Below are 20,274 nucleotides of genomic sequence, written 5' to 3'. Positions count from 1 at the left end.
CTGCATATATATAATAGGTATTTACAACTTAGAAAATATGCTACCTGTCTTCTACTTTACATGTATACATCTTTTTTACACTAACAATTAAAGATTTAGCGATTTCTGAAACTAATTACACAAATATTTAGTTAAACACGTCTACATAATTTTCCGGAACTGTAGTAGAACTAGCTTACTATTTGTTATCCTTGTGACTGCTGTCAAATTAGTCAACATCGACATGTTCTTACAAGCAAAAGAAAAATGCTTGTTCAAGATGTATCTGGACCTAAATAATATGAAAAGTTAAGCATCAAGTTTTTTGAAGTGTGGAAATACAGCTTCTGGCACCCATAAATCTCCCATGGAAGAACTGACTGGAACTTCTCTTTCAGGTCATAATTTGATTGGAAGTATTTTGTCTGGAGCTGAATCAGCTTCTGTACTAAATGGTGAAGTGAGGATATTGAAAACTGGTTTCAAGATCTTTACGTCTTAAAAAGTGCATTTCATGTTTAACAAGTCTTGTTCTTTTCAACCATTTTACTAGAAACCTTTCAGCAAAGGAAAAGTATTAAACCTGCCTGGAGAAATGGAAAAGCTTTGCTTGAAAAGATATACATTTCATGTGCAAACAACCCATTGTAGTACTAATTATGAAAAAAATGAAGTCTGTCCTCACACTTCATTAGAAATATTAGTAACAAAGTCAAGGAACAAAAATCTTTTTTTAGATCCCATATTCTTCTAAATACCTTGCCCATGCTAACCCAGCGGACACTACTGTGGTACTGAACATCAGAATGTTCTCTTTCCACATCAAGTACATATCAGAACTGACTGTGGTTAAGACCCCTAGCTCTAATAAGTTTGATCATTGGATCAATAATATGCTTGATATTCAATGCAGCTTTGTGCAAACTTTCCCTTGTAGAGTTCTTCAATTTATATTTAAAAAATGTTTCACTCATTCAAAGCACGGGCTCCATCAGTTGTTACACTTGCCATCTTTTTCCAACCCAACCCTTTTTCATAGCATTGAAAAAATACTTGCCTGAGTTTATGTCTTTGTAAATGTTTCAAAATATTGCAATAAGCATAATCTTCATTTGCTTTAACTTTTTAGAATAACATGTAGAGGCAATGTTTCTTTAGCCTCTTCATCATAAGGGATAAGAAGATAATTAAAATTATTTAATTTTTTTCCCCCTTATTTTATGTTTTATCAGTGGGCATACCTGAATTCTGTGGGTGTCCACGGGCCGCATGTGGTCCGCGGGTCGTAATTTGCCCACCCCTGACCTAGAACAATCTTAATGGATCTTGGCACAACTGCAAATTAAGATCTCTTAATTTTTAAGAATAAATGGAACAAAATACCAGCATTATATTTTTAAACATTTATTATTAGTAAGAGATACCCTTGCCATTATATTTTCTGACTAAAGTGACATTTCAATACATTCAGGAGTAAGGCAATAAATGTCAACTTTTTCACACAAATTATTTGACTATTGTAAATTGTCCTCTGAGGTTCACAACAGCTTTCCCTGAGAGTGTTACTCTTGTGTCCAAGACTTTGATCCAGAGATCTCCACCTCTCTGTGAACATTGACGAGCTGATAAAGACAACAAAAAAAAATCATTTCTATTCTAAACAAACATTCCATTGCAACAACATTGTTTGACTATAATTATTTAGTAATGGTGGTGGTGGTGTATATATTACAAAAACAGAACTAAACTGAACAAGCTTTCGTTCACAAATTAGGTACCAGTACTGTAATAATTAGGGGGTGTGGTGGTTGAGTGGTTAAGCGCTCGGCTTCCGAACCTGAGGTCCTGGGTTCAAATCTCAGTGAAGGCTGGGATTTTAAATTTCGGGATTTTTAGGGCGTCCCTGAGTCCACTCAACTTTAATGGGTACCTGACTTTAGATGGGGAAAGTAAAGGTGGTTGGTCGTTGTGCTGGCCACATGACACCCTGCTCGTTAACCTTTGACCACAGACGACCTTTACATCATCTGCCCTATAGACCACAAGGTCTGAAAGGGGAACTTTACTTTACTTTAATAATTCCCACATCATGTAAATGAAATATGAAGTAAATTAATATACAATGTTATATCTTTTTTATTTATATAAAATAATTGCAACAAAATTAGAGTTAACTTGTTTCTTTAGCTCATTAATAAAATAATTATAATGTGCATAATACAACTGATGCAAGATTAAAATACATTTTAAAAGCAAATGTGATTTTGGATTTTGAGGAAGGGCCAAGGTAAAGATAAACTATGGAGATAAGTGGCTAAATTATGCTACTTTAGAGGACCAAAAGTAGTAGTGGCTGGCATCTACAGCTTCAAGACAATAGTTAGTTTTAATGATGCTTTAGTTGTCAGGTTTTTTTTTAATGTGTGCAATTAACAGAGCAAAAGAAATAGTAGGTGCTGTTGAAAACATTTGACTTACCATATAAGTTAGTTTTATTGAGATTTTTAGCCCAGTATGCAGAAGCTACTGTATGCCAAGAACCTTTAAAAAAAAAATTAACAAAACATTACTGGTAAAAAATACCAAGTGAAAGGTTATTATAATTACAACAGTAAAGGTAAGTTACTGGAGAAACTTCTGTTCATTCTTAATTTTCCTGTAGTGCAAGCCTTGGAGAAGAATTCACTCCTCTAATAGGCCCTTTTCAAAGCTTCATTGGTAGCTTATTCAGATTGACATTATAACAAATGTAAAAAGTAAAAAAATGGAATCTTATTAGCTCAGATATTTCATAGTAAACAAAAGCAAATTCCAAAGGGGAAAGGACATTTAAAAAATGAAGACCTGTATTGAAAAAAAATTATTATAAATTCAATTCAATTAAAATTTCAACTATAAATTAAGTTTTTCTGATCCAATCTGACAATAAAAGGTGGTCATGTGACTGCTCATTTATCAGTTAAAAAAATAAAATCATTTTGCTAAAAATTTGACATCCTAAGGGTTCTAGCATGCCATGAAGGAGATGATAACACATCTAGCTTGCCAGCATTCATTTCAACTTTTGGACTTATTCCAGTCACATAGGATTGGTATTTCAACATTCCTACATGCAAAATGTATAGCCAAAGACAAATGTTCCCTTTTAGCTTGAACAAACAGCAGGAGAAGTTGCATAAAAGTTGATGATAATGGCTATATAGTTCTATTGAACTCAAGCCAAATCATTGCAGACCCCAACCCCTCTATCTGTTTGATTAGAACTTTGTTGTTATTTTTAAAGTAATAAAAAAAGTAAAGTTCCCTTTTAGACCTTGTGTTCTATAGGGCATATAATGTAAAGGTCATCTATTTCTGTGACCTACGGTTAACGAGGGTGTCATGTGGGCCAGCACAATGACCTTTTCCACAACTAATGTCAGGTACCCATTAGAGCAGGGTGGACTCAGAAGCGCCCAAAGATTTCAAAATTGAAAATCCCAGTATTCACGAGGATTCGAACCCAGGACCACCAGTTCAGAAGCCAAGCTTTTTACTGCTCAGTCACCATGCCTCCTATTTTTATAGTTATAGTGATTCATATTAATCTACACTATCCCATTGTTACTTATTCAAATCTATCTAAACTTCTATCGTTTGAGCAAACACTTATGAAAAGAGTGGGAGCCACTGATAAAATGTTCACATAATTTACCAGTAACTGGATCTTCATGTATTCCCAGCCATGGAGCAAAGTATCTTGAAATGAAATCATAAACATTGCCTTCTGAATCTACACTCCCATTTTCAACAGATCCTTTCACCGTTATACCAACACCTTTAACCAAACCATCTGGCAGAGATGCAATCATTTCATTTGTACGTGGCTGCATCGTTTCCAAGTAATCTCTGAAAAAAAGTATACGGACAGGCGTTTGAGACATTTCACAAAAAATGAGAGCAAATACATTAACCTTGTTACAATATGTGATGATGATATCATGTTGGCTTAATCAGTGCTTAGAGTTTAAATACAACATAAAAGAGGTATTGTGTAATTAGTGAATAAATTATTTCCCACACATATGACTCGCAATTCATGTATTTAATATATTTCATTGCTTAACATAGCGCATATTTAACGCTTATAGCATGCTCAATGCAAAATCTCTTTTTCAGAACAGTAGAGGAGATTTGTGTTTGGGAGGAGGTTTCTGTTCTTTCTGTAAGGGCTCAGAAAAGACAACTCTGCTTAAGTTGGTTTTCGAACTCGAGCCCCTTTTTTAGGGGACCAAGCCCTAGCCAAATGGTTTTGGTCTCTCAGCCACACCTACCACAGAGTAATAAAATATTAAATTGAATTTTAATTCTCTTGAAGACAATATATAACCCAAAAAATGAAAGTAGTTGTTCTAAGTGCAATGATAAAGTAAATGTTCACAAGTGAAATGCTTCAAATGAACAAAAATGCAATAAAAAACAGTTGACATGGAAACCACTATCAACTTTGTCACCTCCAGACCTGTGCTCTTTTTTTTTTACTCTTGATTTGATATAATTTGCTCAAGGATATCTTTATCAGGCTTCAGAGCGGCACCCTCAAGGAAATGTCTGTTAGGGGAGACTAATATTCTAACAGGGAAAAGGAACATTTTCTCTAGTAAGCTCCCATAATAAAAAAAACACTCAGCACATAAGGAGGGGGGAGGGGGGGAAGGCTCAACAAAACCATATCTCACAGGGCCATATGCTGCTGTGACTTCTCTGTGACTGCTAGGAGTGGTACATTATAAGAATATGTATGAATCTCAAACTGGAAAGGGGAACAGCAGTGGGATTTGAAGAGCAATGTCCCACACAGATGTGATTAAATGACCAGATAGTCTCCAGACAGAGAGATCAGCGAAGAGCAATGTCCCACACAGATGTGATTAAATGATCAGATAGTCTCCAGACAGAGAGATCAGTCAAGAGCAATGTCCCACACAGATGTGATTAAATGATCAGATAGTCTCCAGACAGAGAGATCAGTGAAGAGCAATGTTCCACACAGATGTGATTCAATGATCAAATAGTCTCCAGACAGAGAGATCAGTGAAGAGCAGTGTCCCACACAGATGTGATTAAATGATCAGATAGTCTCCAGACACAGAGATCAGTGAAGAGCAATGTCCCACTGTGACAGGTGGGGAAATGTGATGTGTGTTTGGCGCGTTTTATGTCTAGGGGATGATTATTTTTAAAGCTATCACACACCAACCTATCAGCATATGAATTGGGAGCAGACACGCAACGAGACAAAGCAATGAAAGATAGATACAAAAGTTAAAAATGAAGAATATTTATTTACATAAATATACATATAAGAATAAAAAGGGGGAGGGTTTGCATCTATCTCTAAATAATACTAGATTTAATCATCACTCTTGCATTTAATAAGAGAGTATGTCACTTGGTCCTCTGACTTAGCTGGTTGTCCTGTTGATGTTGCAGTTGGCTGTGTCCTGGCTTGAGGTTCTGCAGCTGGAGGTGGCGCTCTAGCAGATAGAGGGACGCCGGTGATATAGTTCTTGTGGAGTCTCAATCCCCAAAATCTAATATCTGTAGTGGGCACAGTAGGGCGGGTGGCCGGCTACCGTGGGCACAAGGTTACTGCGGGCAGAGCTGATTTGCCGTGGGCAGCGTAGTTGACAGGATATGTCCAGTGAGTTGCAGAGGGTTGGTGTAGCTACGACGTCTCACACAGATCTGAATCTATAGGGACGTCGCACCTAATAGCTTGACAGGTGGGCTGTCGAATAGGCGGGCAATGCCGATAGCGCCAAGTGGTAGAGTTGAGTAGATCTCAGTAGGCAAGTGCAGTGCCGAATAGCACTAAGCACATAAATAGGTAAATAGGCAGGTAAATAGATCGTTGATCCAATAAATAAATAGGCAGGTAAATAGGCAATAGGCAGACACCTGAGGGAGGCTGCGGATAAATAAAGACAAGTTAGGACATGTCTCTCATACATCTTATCGATGCCCTCGACTGAGGTGCATTCGTCAGATTGGTGAAATTGCTTTAGAGCACAATGAGGATATGATGACAAATGGGATTTGGAAAATAGATGGCAGATAGTAGCATTATATAAATGTACATAAAAGAGGAAATACTAATATAAAAATGTACATAGAAGGGGAAATAATAATCTGAAATAAACAACACAGGTGGATAGAGAAAGAAAAAAAGGGGGGGGGGTGAATTGGGCGGTGGTCGGCGACCAAGACGGTTTGTTTACATATGACCGTAGGTCGAGAACAATGGAGCGCGCTTGAATGGAGAGGGTGTCCGTTCAAGAGGCGCAACTCTCGTTAGAGTGAAATGGCTACAGGGGAGATAATTCAATACAGGGGAGATAACTCATATCTCCTTTCTAAGCGCAGCATTAGTGCGATAGTAGAATTATCAAGGCTGTCAACCGAGATAAAGGAAATAAAATAAGGTGTACAAATATATACATGGTTGCATCAATGATCAATTAATGCAACGTAGCATTAATAGATTAATGCAATACATAAAATATACATTAGCCATGTTCATGTTTTCTACTTACGACAGTGAGAAATACACAATGCACTAATTAAATATAAATGAAATAATAAACTACACATGATAAAATCCAATGGAAATATACACAGAGTAATTAAGATGGAACTTGTGATTAAGTTCGGCTTACCACCAGGTATTCCTCTAGGACTAAGAATAAATGATATAGTCCAGACTCGATAGCTCAGCTCGAATGAGAAAGAGAGAGTCTGACTCGATTTAATTTACCTTATATACAAAGGCCTGGAAAATGTGGGCGGAAACAGGAAATGTCCTAGGCTTAGAATTATCTTACACGTGGGTGAAGTCCGACAAGAGATGGGATTCGCACATTGGGAGGTCAATGGGCGTGTTTGTCCTCGTGGTCTCCTAGATCAAAGAGAGGCATAGGAGAATAGGAGAAAGGGGGGGGGGGAGTGACTTGCATTCCACACAAGGTGGTGTCCACTGCGGCTGTCAGTCAGACATCCGGCGGATAAGACAAAAGAGATAGTGTGGTTATCTTTCCCCGATCAAGGGCAGATAAATGAAAGGACTGGCCTAGTTTTCTTCCAAGGTGGTGGACTAAGGTCTAGCCTGGAGAGAAAAAGGTGGGGCGGGTGGAGAATTCAGGGGTAGGATGGGGAAATAATTAAAATAAAATAAATAAATAATGAAAAATAATAATTAATGCTGTGATAAATTTGAGTGACTCTGACAGCGAGTTTTTGACTTGTCACACCCACACAGATGTGATTAAATGATCAGATAGTCTCCAGACAGAGAGATCAGTGAAGAGCAGTGTCCAACACAGATGTGATTAAATGATCAGATAGTCTCCAGACAGAGAGATCAGCGAAGAGCAATGTCCCACACAGATGTGATTAAATGATCAGATAGTCTCCAGACAGAGAGATCAGTGAAGAGCAGTGTCCCACACAGATGTGATTAAATGATCAGATAGTCTCCAGACATAGAGATCAGTGAAGAGCCATGTCTCATTCCTGTTATCTGGATAAAATTCTTCCTTTCAGTCAAGGGTGATAGAAGAGTGAAATTGAGACTTAAGACTCTTATGGACTCTCTACAAAGGAGACAATTTGCAAGCTAACTCCAACTAAACACATATTTAAGCAGCCTTAAAAAAATAATGCTATGAAAGTGACAAAAAAAAAATCTATGTCTTGAAATCTTCACTTATAGGCTTAAACAAAATTAGTCATGTTATAAAAGTGTGTTCAATATTACAACTGTTGTCAAACCTTCTGAAACTATCTTTGAGTCTTATGAGAAGTTTTCCTGTAGCACTTAGCTGGATTTCATCAATGTCAGACAGATCATCAACACATACCTTCAGTCAAAGAAACATATTTTAATTAAACTTTTACATGAAATATAATATCCTTTTTAGCCAATCATTTCTTAATGTTTCATTGTATTTATTTGTTGGGTTTTAAAATCATCACACATTACCTCCAAAAGAGCCTTGAAATCTTTCACATTCTAGAGAGAAGAAAATTAACGACTTGTATTAAATAAAACTTTATGATGAATTGTGCTGGGAAAAAGAAAACTAGGCATTACTACAAGTAGAAATACAACCCTCAATGAGATAGCGAAGGATATGATGGTGGGGATGAGGAACACCTACATCTATCCCTTAGTCTGTTGTTGAACCATTTAGGAGCACAACACATGATCTGTCGCCCATCTATGAACTTTCTCCATTCTTCTGTCTTTTGCATTGAATAGATTCTATCTCAATGACGGTTCCCGGTCATTTCATCCCCGGTCACTTCATCCCCGGTTATTTCATCCCCTGGTCACTTCATCCCCCGGTCACTTCATCCCCTGATATTTTCATCATGTGATCATTTTTATCTAACAAATTGTAATTTTAAAAATCATGGAATGAGCAATATTTAGTGTATTCATTTTTTATTTAAATGACAAAATTGTAACACGTTAATGTTTAAAAGAAATTAAAGCAAAACTTATACAGGCGACATGATATCACGAGGATGGGTGAACTCCGCCTTTATTAGAAAAAATTAAAAACTTACGCGCCCATTTTCACGAAAGAGCGATTGAAAAATAAAATAAGGTGAAACATGGTCGTACTTTCACCACACCTTGGCCTTTGATGATAAGTTATCAGCGGCCTTCGATCCGGATAATATTATGATATTACAACCCCCACATCCAATAGAAGCGCTATAGCTAAGTACACACCCAGATTTACAATATAATATAAGATTTCTCATTAAAAAAACAAAGTGGAAGAGTAAACACTATAAACGCATTAGTAACAAGTCATAAAATGTCAAAAAGCATTCTACATAATCATATTTATATATAAAATATTTAATTGGGGATGAAATGACTGGGGATCAAGTGACCAGGGGATGAAATGACCGGTCACCTCAATGACAGACCCATCCATTCTTTAATGTTGTCTGATAATTGCTTTATCTGTATGCCTCTTCTTATTTTTCCTGCTACTATTCCCTGAAAGAAGGTCTTTGCAAGCCCTGAGGACCTATATATGGCCATAAAGTTTCAGGTTTTTTAATATTTTTTTTATAGTGGTCAGAAGATCATCTAGGGCCCAATTACCATTGTGATTCTGTTTGTATCTCACTTTATGATACAGTCTTTGTAGGTGATCTTTTAAAAGCATTTTTTACTAAAAAAAATTTTTCTAACATTATTAGTTTTATCAAGCTAGAATTAAATAATATCAGTATTTAAATTGAGATGAACAGCTTACAGTAACTTCTCAAGAGACTTTACTCAGCAAGATGCTTATATCAATAATCACTTATGAAGTAGCAGTGGTTATTTTCAAGCTAAAGTCAGATCAAACCATTAGATAAACACTCATCAGACTTCAAAAGGTAAGTAAAGCATATTATTTGTGAATCTAGTGATGAAAATATTGCAGCAACTACTATTTTCTAACAATCTTTACTATTTTAAGTCACTTTGTCCAATAGTCATGAATGGAACTAAGGAAAAATCTTTGTGAATGACATGCTTTAAAATTGTTACTTTAAACAAATGGCCATGGATTGCCATGCATTTCATGAAGTGGCCAGTCAAAGTAACATATACACTTTTAATTTCAACATCAGATGATGTCGGCCACACAACTGGGTCAATTCATGAAATAGCCACACTTCGGGCATTGGCCATGACAGCACAAGTATTAATAGGACTAGCTACTAAATGCTTAAGATACAGTTGATACAGACTTCAATTGATCTTTTACTTCAGCATAAATGTAACTTTAAAAAAGCATTTCCATGATAATTACTAGTGTTTATGTTTCATATACAAATGTGGCAATTACAGTGCTTGAAAATTTCAGTGCTCACAAGATCAATTACCAAAAGAAGATTTCTGTTTAGCAAATTTGAAATCATTTTATAACTTTTATATAAGTCAAGATTTTAGCATATATTTATACCTAATTTTACAGAACTACAGGCTAATAAGGATTATAAAATAATACTTTTGGTTCTGGAGGGTTTAGTGGAAAATTGAGAGTGATGAGATCTTTCTGACTTCTTTCAACAGTCAATTCTCCACTCAATGAGTCAAAATGTATTTGCTCACATTGGTTTCCTTAAGATAAAAACAAAAGCAAGTTAGTTAAGAGTAGAAGAAATAAGAGACAAATATTGACAAAATGAAGGCATAAGCTTAGATATTTTTTCATAAACATAAAAACCTTTAAAGGTATGTTTATGGTGTATATTTTGAATATGGATTGGTACATATTTTTGTTTATGATCTAGCAGACACTTCTCTGATATCAAAACTTGATGTGAATGAAAGTAAAACTAAGCATGTTAAAGAAGCAAGAGAAGAAGAAATTTTTAAAAAATTAGTTTTAAAAAGGATTAGACTTTTCATAGACAGGATCAAGAATAAAAATCCAGCAAGAACAGAAGTAAGATAGAATAGCAATGAGTAGTCTGGCATTTTAGAGCAATAACAAAAATGTAAGGACTAAGTAACCTCATGAAAACAAAGAAAAATTTATCATAAGACCAGCAGTAATGTATAAATGTAACACTTAAATAATGACAAAAACAGCAGTATATCTTGTAGATACTTGAGTAAGCTTGAGAAGCAACTATTTTTTACCAAGCACTTCCCAAGGAAAGGAGAGGAGTTTTTTTTTTTACAAAAACATCACAATTCTAAGGAAATTACTGCAAAAAGTGAGTACAGGGGATGCTATAGCCCAGGTATATTATCCTCATCAGCTAGTGACATTTATCTAAGAAAACATTGAAATGAAACAACTGCTGCTGACAATCTATTAGCTAATGGCTGTTGTGTCTTGGGTAGATAAGTAATGCTCAAATAACCAAATCAGATAACACAGGCAAATGGCCAACAATGGAGAAAATACTGACACTGATGAAGTATGTCAAACAAGACGTTTAATATATAATGAAGGGAATTGTCAAATGTAGGTTTATTGCATTAAACAAAGCTCATATTTACAAAGGTAAAGTATATATCTAGAGAAAGAATAAGAGATAGTACAAATATAAAAGTGAAATGGCACTCACCTGCCTCATTGAACAAAACTGCCGCTGAAGCCAAAGTTGCATGTCCACATAAAGAAACTTCTGTTGTTGGAGTAAACCATCGCAAGCCAAATGAAGGTGCTAAAAGACACAAACATTATGGTCACTAAAATATTATAATACTGTCATATTTTTTTTCAATGGCACATCAAGAGTACTTAAATTCTTTTCAGAACCTGAAGTGCAGATGCTCCAGTTGTTTTAAGATAATCACAAAGTTAGAAGAATCAGATTTAGATGACACCTAGCTTTAGGTGCAATACATGATGTTTTTTTTATTGTTTTGGCACAGTGTAGGACAATGAACTCTAAGATTCCTTGTTAGTGGATCCATTTTTAAGTGTAACAAAAAAACTAAAACAAAGAAAAATGACATATTTGATTCATGATAAACCAAAAGTTACACAAACTAAAAACACAAACTATCTAAGTGTAATAAGTGTTAATCATCATGGAACCCCCAAATTGATGAAATTATTTTAAAAAATCAAACAAAGCATTAGAGTTTACTGTATGACATTTTTACAAATCAAACACCAAAATGTTATTTAATCTTGGTTAGGCTAACATTAGAATATGTATCCTCTGTTTGGGACCACTCAACTCAAGAGCAGTGAGATTTACAAGAAACAAATATTTACATTTGATTAGAATAACACCTTTATCACTAAATTTAGAAACACTTTAGGACAGAGGTACAAAAAGTAAAGTAGCAACAATACATAAAACATTGAACCCTAACTTTCAAATACAAAACCTAATCAAATACTCAGAAAAAAACAGAAATTTAGGCACATTTCTTAATCCATATGCAAGGGCAAATTTGAACAAGTGCTCCTTCTTCCCTAGTGCTATTAGAGCATGGAATGAGCTGCTTGAATCAGCCAGGAAAACCAGTGACTAAGCAGATCTTAAGTCACTGATTAACATGCATGACTAGATTGACACATGGACAGTGTAATTGTTTTCTCTTTTGAAGTAATGTCTGTAATTGATAAGTTAGACATTTAATGCACCTACTATGGACAGAAGAGAAAGCCATCCATAGTTGTCTGCCTTTATGTGGATAAGCACAACAGAGTTAGGTCGAGGTCACCTCCTATTTGTATAAACAAAAGGCAAGACCTTTAAAGGGAGATCTTTAGCACAACACCTCAAATGAATCTCAAGTTTTTGATACCTACAATTTGTGTTCTTCAAGTGTCTGCAGTATGAACTTTAAACTTTGGCTTAGAAAGAAAAAAAATTTAAACAAGAAAACATCTTATTAAATGTCAGCCATCTGTGTGACATTCCCAAACACCAACAGCAAAGACCTACTGAATCAGGCATAAATATGCTCCACATACCATTTCTTTACTCTCAGTGTTAGTATAGTATATAACATGACCAGCAAACAACATAAAACATGTAATTTGTGTTGGTTTTGAATGCCTGAAACTAAGCTAGATAACATTACAATTACATACTGTTATGTGTAATGCACTTGATCCCTAAATTTATGTGTGCATAAGTCTATATACAAACTGCAATTGTAAGATATTTACAGCTTTGAAAGTCTCCCTTTGTTAAAGTAACAAAAGCTGTTTCTGATAGATTCATTTCTTTAGCAATCTTTTGCATTTCATCACTAGTTAAGCCCTGAAAAAAAAATGTATACATTATATCCAATATTTATAGGGGCCCGTAACTAAACAAAAGGGATGTGGTGGCTGACTGACTAAGTACGTGCTTGGCCTCTGGTTTGAAACTCAGTGAAGACTCTAGTATTTTGAATTTTTGGGATTTCTAGGATGCCACCCACCCAACTCTAATTGGTACTTGACATTATCTTATATAATACAGACGTTACTTCAAAAAAGAAGATGATTACGTCCTACGCGTCATGCATTTAGTCATGCATATTAACCAATGACTTAAATTCTGCCAAGTCACTGGTTTTCCTGGCTAGCTCAGGCAACCCATTCCATGCTCTAATAGCACTAGGGAAGAAGGAGTATTTGTACAAATTTGTCCTAGCATATGGGACGAGGAATGTGCCTTTATCTTTGTGTCTTTCAGAGTATTTTATTAAATTTTGTTTTTGTATTTGAAGATTATGGTTCAGTGTTTTATGTATTATTGCTAATTTACTTTTGAGCCTTCTGTCCTGAAGGCTTTCTAAATTTAGCGATTTTACTAAAGGTGTTACTCTAGTCAAATGTGAATATTCGTTTGTTATGAATCGCACTGCTCTATTTTGTGTCTGTTCTAGTTTCTTAATGTTTTCTTGAGTTGAGGGGTCCCAAACAGAGGATGCATATTCTATTATTGGCCTAACCAAGGTTAAATAACATTTTAGTTTTATGTTCTTATTTGATTTATAGAAATTTCTTTTAATAAATCCTAATGCTTTGTTTGATTTTTTTGTAGTTTCATCAATATGTGGATTCCATGACAGTTTTTCATTTATTATAACACCTAGGTATTTTGCGTTTTTAGTCTGTGTTACTGGTTTGCCATGAATAAGATAAGTGGAATTAATTTGTTTTAGTTTTTTTGTTACTCTTAACAACTGACATTTTTCTGGGTGGAAAGACATGCTCCAATTTGATTCCCATTTCTGTAATTCATCTAATTCTCTTTGTAAAATATCTGTGTCTTGTGTTGTTTTTATTGTTCTATATATTATGCAATCGTCTGCGAATAATCTGACTTTTGTTGCTGAAGTAATGCAATTTGGTAAATCATTTATGTAAATTAAAAATAGTAGTGGACACAAGACTGTTCCTTGAGGTACACCTGAGTTTACTGTTATCGGTGTTGATTTAGAGCCATTTATTATTACAGTTTGTTCTCTCCCTATCAGAAAGTCTTTAATCCACTGATGCAGTGGACCATTAATGCCGAAATATTTTAATTTTTTAAGCAAACTATGGTGGTGAACTTTGTCAAAAGCCTTAGAAAAATCTAGTAAGATAGCATCTATTTGTTCACTATTATCTAAACCTTTTGAAAAATCATCAATTAGTCCTATTAGTTGTGTTTCACATGATCTATATTTCCTAAAGCCATGTTGGTATGGTGTGAGGACATTATGTTTGTCTAAGTGGTTTATGATGTTGCTACATATTATGTGTTCTAGGATTTTACATGTGATGCTGGTAAGTGATACTGGTCTGTAGTTTCCTGGGTCAGATTTTTCTCCTTTTTTAAATAGGGGGGTGACATTAGCTTCTTTCCAGTCCTTTGGTACTCTGCCCTGGTTAAGCGAAGCCTGAAAGAGTATTTTGAACACTGGGGCTAGCTCATTACTTAGTTCTTTGAGTAATCTAGCTGGAATACCATCAGGTCCAGAAGCTTTATTTGGTTTGGTGTTGGCTAATAGTTTTTGAATTCCATTTTCTTGTACTACTATATCTTCTATGTTGTCTACTTGGTTCAAATTCAGTAATATGTCTTTGTCTCCTGGGGCTGAGAATGCTGATGCAAAGTATTTGTTTAGAATGTTTGCTTTAGTTTCATTATCATTATGTATTATGTTATGTTCATCTTTTAATGGCGCTACGCCTGTTGTTTCCATTTTCTTAGACTTAATGTATGACCATAGGTTTTTGTTGTTGTCTTTAGATATTACATTGTTTATGTATTCACTCTGCAGCTGTCTGCTTACTTTTTGGGTTAAGTGTTTAATTTTTATATACTTTTTGTAAACTCTTTCTGCATTAGTTTCTTTAAATTTTCTATATAGGTTTTCCTTCTGTTTACAAAGCTTCTTTAGTCTATTATTAAACCAGCATTTATTTATTTTGTTTGATGTGTATTTAGTTGGTATTTGATTTTCTATAATGCTTTTAAGATGGTTTTTAATGAAATTCCAGAGGTCATCGACTGGTTGGTTAATGTCTTTTTCTAATAAGAATGTTTGTTGAAAGTTTAATGCAGCTTGGTGTAGTTGTGTTAGGTTACATTTATTCCAGAGTAAGATTTTTCTTTTGGGTTTTGTATTGGCTACTGCTTTTATCTGACTGTGTATTTTTATGATCTCATGGTCTGATAGACCAGGGATAATATCATAATCAACTACTAATCCAGGTCTGTTGGTTAAGAAGAGATCTAATGTGTTGTTTAATCTAGTTGGCTTTTTAATGATTTGATCTAAACTTAGGTTGTGTAAAGTTTCTATGAAAAGCTCATTTATGTCCTTAAGGTTTTGGTGTTTATCTATGGTTAGTGTTTTCCAATTTATATCAGGTAGGTTGAAATCACCCATAATCCAAAAAACTGCATTTTTATTTGTCTCTTTAAGTGTCGTAATCTGATTACATAGTTCCTGCATGTATTCTAAACTAGAATTTGGTGGTCTGTAAATGCTGCCTATTATTAGGGATGTTGAGGTGGTATTAATTTTACAAAATGTTGATTCTATATTTTTTGAGTTAGGTAAGGTAATTTCTTCTGCTATAAGAGTGTTTTTTATTGCTAAAAGAACTCCTCCATGATTATCAGCCCTATCTTTTCTAAAAATTTCATAATTACTATTGAAAATTTCTGCATTATAAATTTCAGGATGTAGCCAAGTTTCTGTGCCTGCAATTATGTCTGGTTTCTCACATTCTAATAAAATTTCTAAGTCTGCTGTTTTGTTCCTAATGCTTTGAAAATTTATTACTAAGGTTTTAAGGTATTTTGGTGTTACTTCTTTAGTAGGTTTGTTTAGTGAGGCTGTTGTATTAATTTTAGTAGATTTAGGTTTAACAGGAGTGGATCTGGCTAGTGGTTGGTGAGTTTGGTTTGGGATGGTGTTTAGGATGTTGTATGGGTTAGAAGTGTATGCATCAAAGGAATCAAACAGTCCTGATGTAAACTGAGGTAACCCACACGGTACACAGTGCCATGATGCATCTTTGTTGCCTAAGGCATAATACACAGGTGTATTCATATGGAGACATGATGCATGGTACCATTCATCGCAGGTGTCACATTGAATGGCTTTCTGTTTCATGGTGCATACTTTTTTGCAGATGTTGCATCTATCTTTAGATCTAGGCCCTGGATTTGACTCTACATCTCCTGCTATTAATATTAACAGTGATAGGTATTTATGTCTGCTGTGTCTGATTGAGAACTTCCATTTGTGATGGATAATCTTCTTTAGTGTTATGGATGTGTATGTTAGGTTATTTTTTAAGTTGCTTTGATCTAAAGTGTGATGATTGATTATGACTGTTGTTTCTTTTTTAAGTTTAGTGTTGACTAAGGTAGATCTGGTTCTGTGTTCAGCTAGTATGTATTTAGTAATTATTAGGATAAATAGCCAGAGCAATTTCATGATGACTGTTGTTGATTTTAGTTTTTAAAGGGGTCTAGTCTAAATCTAGTTTAAGGTTTACAATGCCTAATTTATGTCTAAATCTAAATTGAAAGCTAATTTACAATGACAATTAAATTAAATGGTTTATTAAATTCAAAATATGGACCTAGACTAGATCTAATTCTAGATCAATATATTTACGTGTATAATTAACTATATAGAATATTACTATTAGTTATTATTAGTAGTATTAGTAGATGATTAGTAGATCTAAAGCCTTAATTAAAGTCTAAGTCTAACACTAAAACTAGACTAGACTGACTTGACTAGGTCAAGGTCTAGATCTAGTCCTAAGGGCTAAGCTAAGAGTTGTTAATTTGAATTAATTAGTGGAAAAAAAAGCAGGGAAAAGTAAAGGCTCTTGGTCATAGTGTTGGCCACATGCATGTTGGCTACATGACACCTTGGTTAACAGCCATAGAAACAGATGACCTTTTCATCCTCTGCCCTATATAAATCGCAAGATTTGAAAGGTTTTTTTTACTTTTTTAAATAAACAAATGAGAGAAAATTTATAACTGCATGTGTTGTGACACGTTTTCAAACTTTCCTAATGCTTTAATTAAATTAGCATCTTATCTTATCTTATCTTATCAATCACAGATGTTCCTTCAAAAGAGAATATAATTACAATCCAATGATTAATCTAGTTGTGCATGTCAATTAGACTTTAACTCTTCTACATCATAAGTTTTCCTGGCTGAAAGTCAATCTTAAAATTTTTGTTTCCAGTTTGAGGCATTAATTTAATTTCACATTTATATCTTTTATATTGATAGACTCACATTAGGTTGCTCACGTCAAAATAGTCAAAGTAAACATTTGGAAAATTCGCCTTCAGACAATTCACTCCATCTAAGTTGCAACTTTTTTACCTTAGCGTAAACTCTGTGACATACTGTGTTAAATGCAGAAACAATCTTGTACAAACAGAAAGGATGCATGGTGACAACTTAATCGTACGATACAGGCCATCCTAGTACAAGTCGGTCACTGCCCAATTGGTGTTTATTTCGAGTGGCTTTGAGAACATTACGACACATGGTGTCACCACTGCATAGAAGAAGACAATAAACCACACTCTCTATGAACGTCTCATTTTGGATGAAGGGTGATTGGGACAAGGATATGAGCGAGAGAACTAGTTCATGTGCAGCAACAGACCTGTCATTGTATGGGGACAAGGCGACCTTGAAAACTCACTTACCAGACTGCCCACTTTCTTTCAATTGCTCTAAGGGAGTAATCTCATCATGATCTTCTACTTATAGGGTTTCTGATATGGTACAAACAGAGCTCACATTCAGTCATCACTGCCTCAGAGGGAAATCATAATTTGGCACAAGTAGAGCTCATGTACCGTCATGTACAGAATTCAATTGTTTTGTATAACAGGAATTTAAGGTCTAGGAAAAGGAGGGTGGAGACAATGTACTTTTGAAATTTTTTTACTTGAGATGTTCATGTGTCTCTTACTCATGGAGTCTGATGAAAATGAAATTTGCATGCGAGGATAGTGCAATGTTTTATAACAAGGTGCATAAGATGACAACTTAATCGTATGGGTCCTAGTCCGAGTCAGTCATAAGGGAAGAGTAGCAAAGTGCTTGGCTGCCTAGTTGTGTGGTATGCATTCAAATGCCATCTGGATAGTCTCAATGGACCAGGATGTTGTTGCTTGATTATTGGGGTTTGTAGCTCCAAACAGATAGTACAACTAAACCAATGTATGTGTATTGAATTCTTAATGAAATAAACTTGAATAGACTTCTTTTAAATCAAACTTCAATCAAACTTAAATATAACTTTTATTTATAAATAAACACAGCTTCAACTTAAAAGTAGATAAATGTAAAACCACAAATGAAATTATACTTTAAACAAAATCTAACTCACTACAAATACACATCTTTTCTGTTTCACATCTCTATCTAATCTCCCCTTCGTCTTTCACACCAGTCCTTTTTATAGACTTCAGTTACGACAGACCACCTGGAGGTGTCATCAGAAACTCTCCAGCCTGCACAACCAAAACATCCGCCCTTCTTTCCTCATAGTTACATCATAAACATGCACATACATGGCTGCCTGGTCGTGTGGTTTGCGCGCTGGACTGTCGTTCGGATTTATCGACGGTCGAGGGTTCAAACCCTGCCCGCTCCCATCCCCCGTCGTCCTGCGGGAGGTTTGGACTAGGAAGTAAAAAATCTTCAACTCTGAAGGAACATCCGAACCATGTCAAACAAACAACAAATAACACCAAGTTCAAACCCAGCTAATTGCCATTCCCCGCAGCATATCAGAATGTAATAATATCTTCAAATCTGAAGGAACATCCATAACATAAACAAACAAACAAAGTGAATAGTTGTAAGTCAGGAATTTCAAACTTTAAGATTTGTAGGACATTCCTGTAGAGATTTATAATATATCCTTATTAAAGCAATAGTTTATATAGTGGTCTATAGGTGGTGGAATATTGTATAGTTAAGCTGAACTAAGGTGGTATATAAAATCTAAACAAGGCCTAAGTATAACTATTATAAATAAGATTATTTGACTATAAATTCATTTATCTATAGATCTAGATCTGGAGTCAGGATCTAAAACTAAGACAGTAGGTTCTGTAAGAGACAAGTGATTTAAATTTTATTTTTAATCAGTAGGCCTATTTACTTTTGTTAAGTATTAGTATTACTATTACTCTAAATTCTAATAATTAAGAGTCTAGAGAAGACACTACTACTCCCCTAGTGAGCCTAGTCACTCAAACTCTGTGCTCGTGTGTGCTACATCAATAGTAGGCTAATAAATAAGTCAATACTATTCTTAAATCTACTCAAACTCTGTGCTCGTGTGTGCTACATCAATAGTAGGCTAATAAATAAGTCAATACTATTCTTAAATCTACTCAAACTTTGTGCTCGTGTGTGCTACATCAATAGTAGGCTAATAAATAAGTCAATACTATTCTTAAATCTACTCAAACTCTGTGCTCGTGTGTGCTACATCAATAGTAGGCTAATAAATAAGTCAATACTATTCTTAAATCTACTCAAACTCTGTGCTCGTGTGTGCTACATCAATAGTAGGCTAATAAATAAGTCAATACTATTCTTAAATCTATGATAGTAGCTGCCTACATCAGTAGCCTACATGACATGTAGAATGTAGATCTCTAACTCTAGAGTAGAGATCTATATAATAGTATATTACTAGTAATTAATAGTATTACTACTATTACCATCTCATAATTAATTAGACAAATTGCTGCAGGATTTCCTTCAAATGGTTTGCTAGTAAAAGCATCTACTATATACATAGGAATGTTTAAATATTCCCTTTTATCTATCTCTTTTTCATCTGACATGTTTTATCTACTATATATAAATCTAGATCTAGAGTCTCTATTATTAATATATAAAGCTGTCAGCAGTTCACATTGCATCTTAACCAGAGGTTAAAGGTCAAAATGAAGGCTTGATTGTAAATGTGACCTTCGATGATTCTCAAGTAAACGTATATAGGGGCCTATAATAAATATCTAACTAGATTTAGATCACAGCTTTGTGAATACGACATAACTAGGTAGCCTACTAGGTGTCCATAAATGAGATTGGACCAAAAGCGCTCTGAGCATGCTATAAGCATGAAAGTAGCGCTATATAAAAGCTATAATAATAATAATTTGAAAAAACAAGTTCATATTGCGTTCGATCTTAGCAAATTGAATTTATTTAAATTGCTTTCGCTTTACAACTGACCACGTTAAATCTAAAGAAGCTTATTAT

The 20,274-nt window shown here is 34.7% G+C and overlaps 1 protein-coding gene across 1 annotated transcript; it reads right to left on the bottom strand.

The window, feature by feature from the left end:
* Positions 1-1,367: 1,367 nt before the first annotated feature.
* LOC106056715 (phenazine biosynthesis-like domain-containing protein 1) lies at positions 1,368-19,938 on the bottom strand. The gene is made up of 9 exons (XM_056020155.1): positions 19,728-19,938; positions 12,678-12,771; positions 11,113-11,211; positions 10,041-10,153; positions 8,000-8,029; positions 7,789-7,877; positions 3,674-3,867; positions 2,458-2,520; positions 1,368-1,601 (listed from the first exon to the last, which is right to left on the bottom strand). The coding sequence occupies exons 1-9, from the start codon at positions 19,851-19,853 to the stop codon at positions 1,486-1,488; spliced, it is 924 nt and encodes a 307-aa protein (XP_055876130.1). The 5' UTR covers positions 19,854-19,938; the 3' UTR covers positions 1,368-1,485.
* Positions 19,939-20,274: the final 336 nt, after the last annotated feature.

Source organism: Biomphalaria glabrata, chromosome 2 (assembly GCF_947242115.1).
Source record: "Biomphalaria glabrata chromosome 2, xgBioGlab47.1, whole genome shotgun sequence".
In the NCBI taxonomy this organism is placed as follows: Eukaryota; Metazoa; Mollusca; class Gastropoda; family Planorbidae; genus Biomphalaria; species Biomphalaria glabrata.
The sequence above is the reverse complement of the archived record's forward strand: the minus strand, read 5'-3'. Positions and strand labels throughout refer to the sequence as shown.

Coding starts and splice junctions, on each gene's coding strand:
- LOC106056715 (XM_056020155.1), bottom strand. CDS start 19,853: ATGTCAGATGAAAAAGAGATAGATAAAAGGGAATATTTAAACATTCCT. Junction 12,772..19,727: donor GTCTAATTAATTATGAGATG/GTAATAGTAGTA, acceptor TTTTTTTTTCAG/GGCTTAACTAGTGATGAAAT. Junction 11,212..12,677: donor AAAGGGAGACTTTCAAAGCT/GTAAATATCTTA, acceptor TGTGTCTTTTAG/CACCTTCATTTGGCTTGCGA.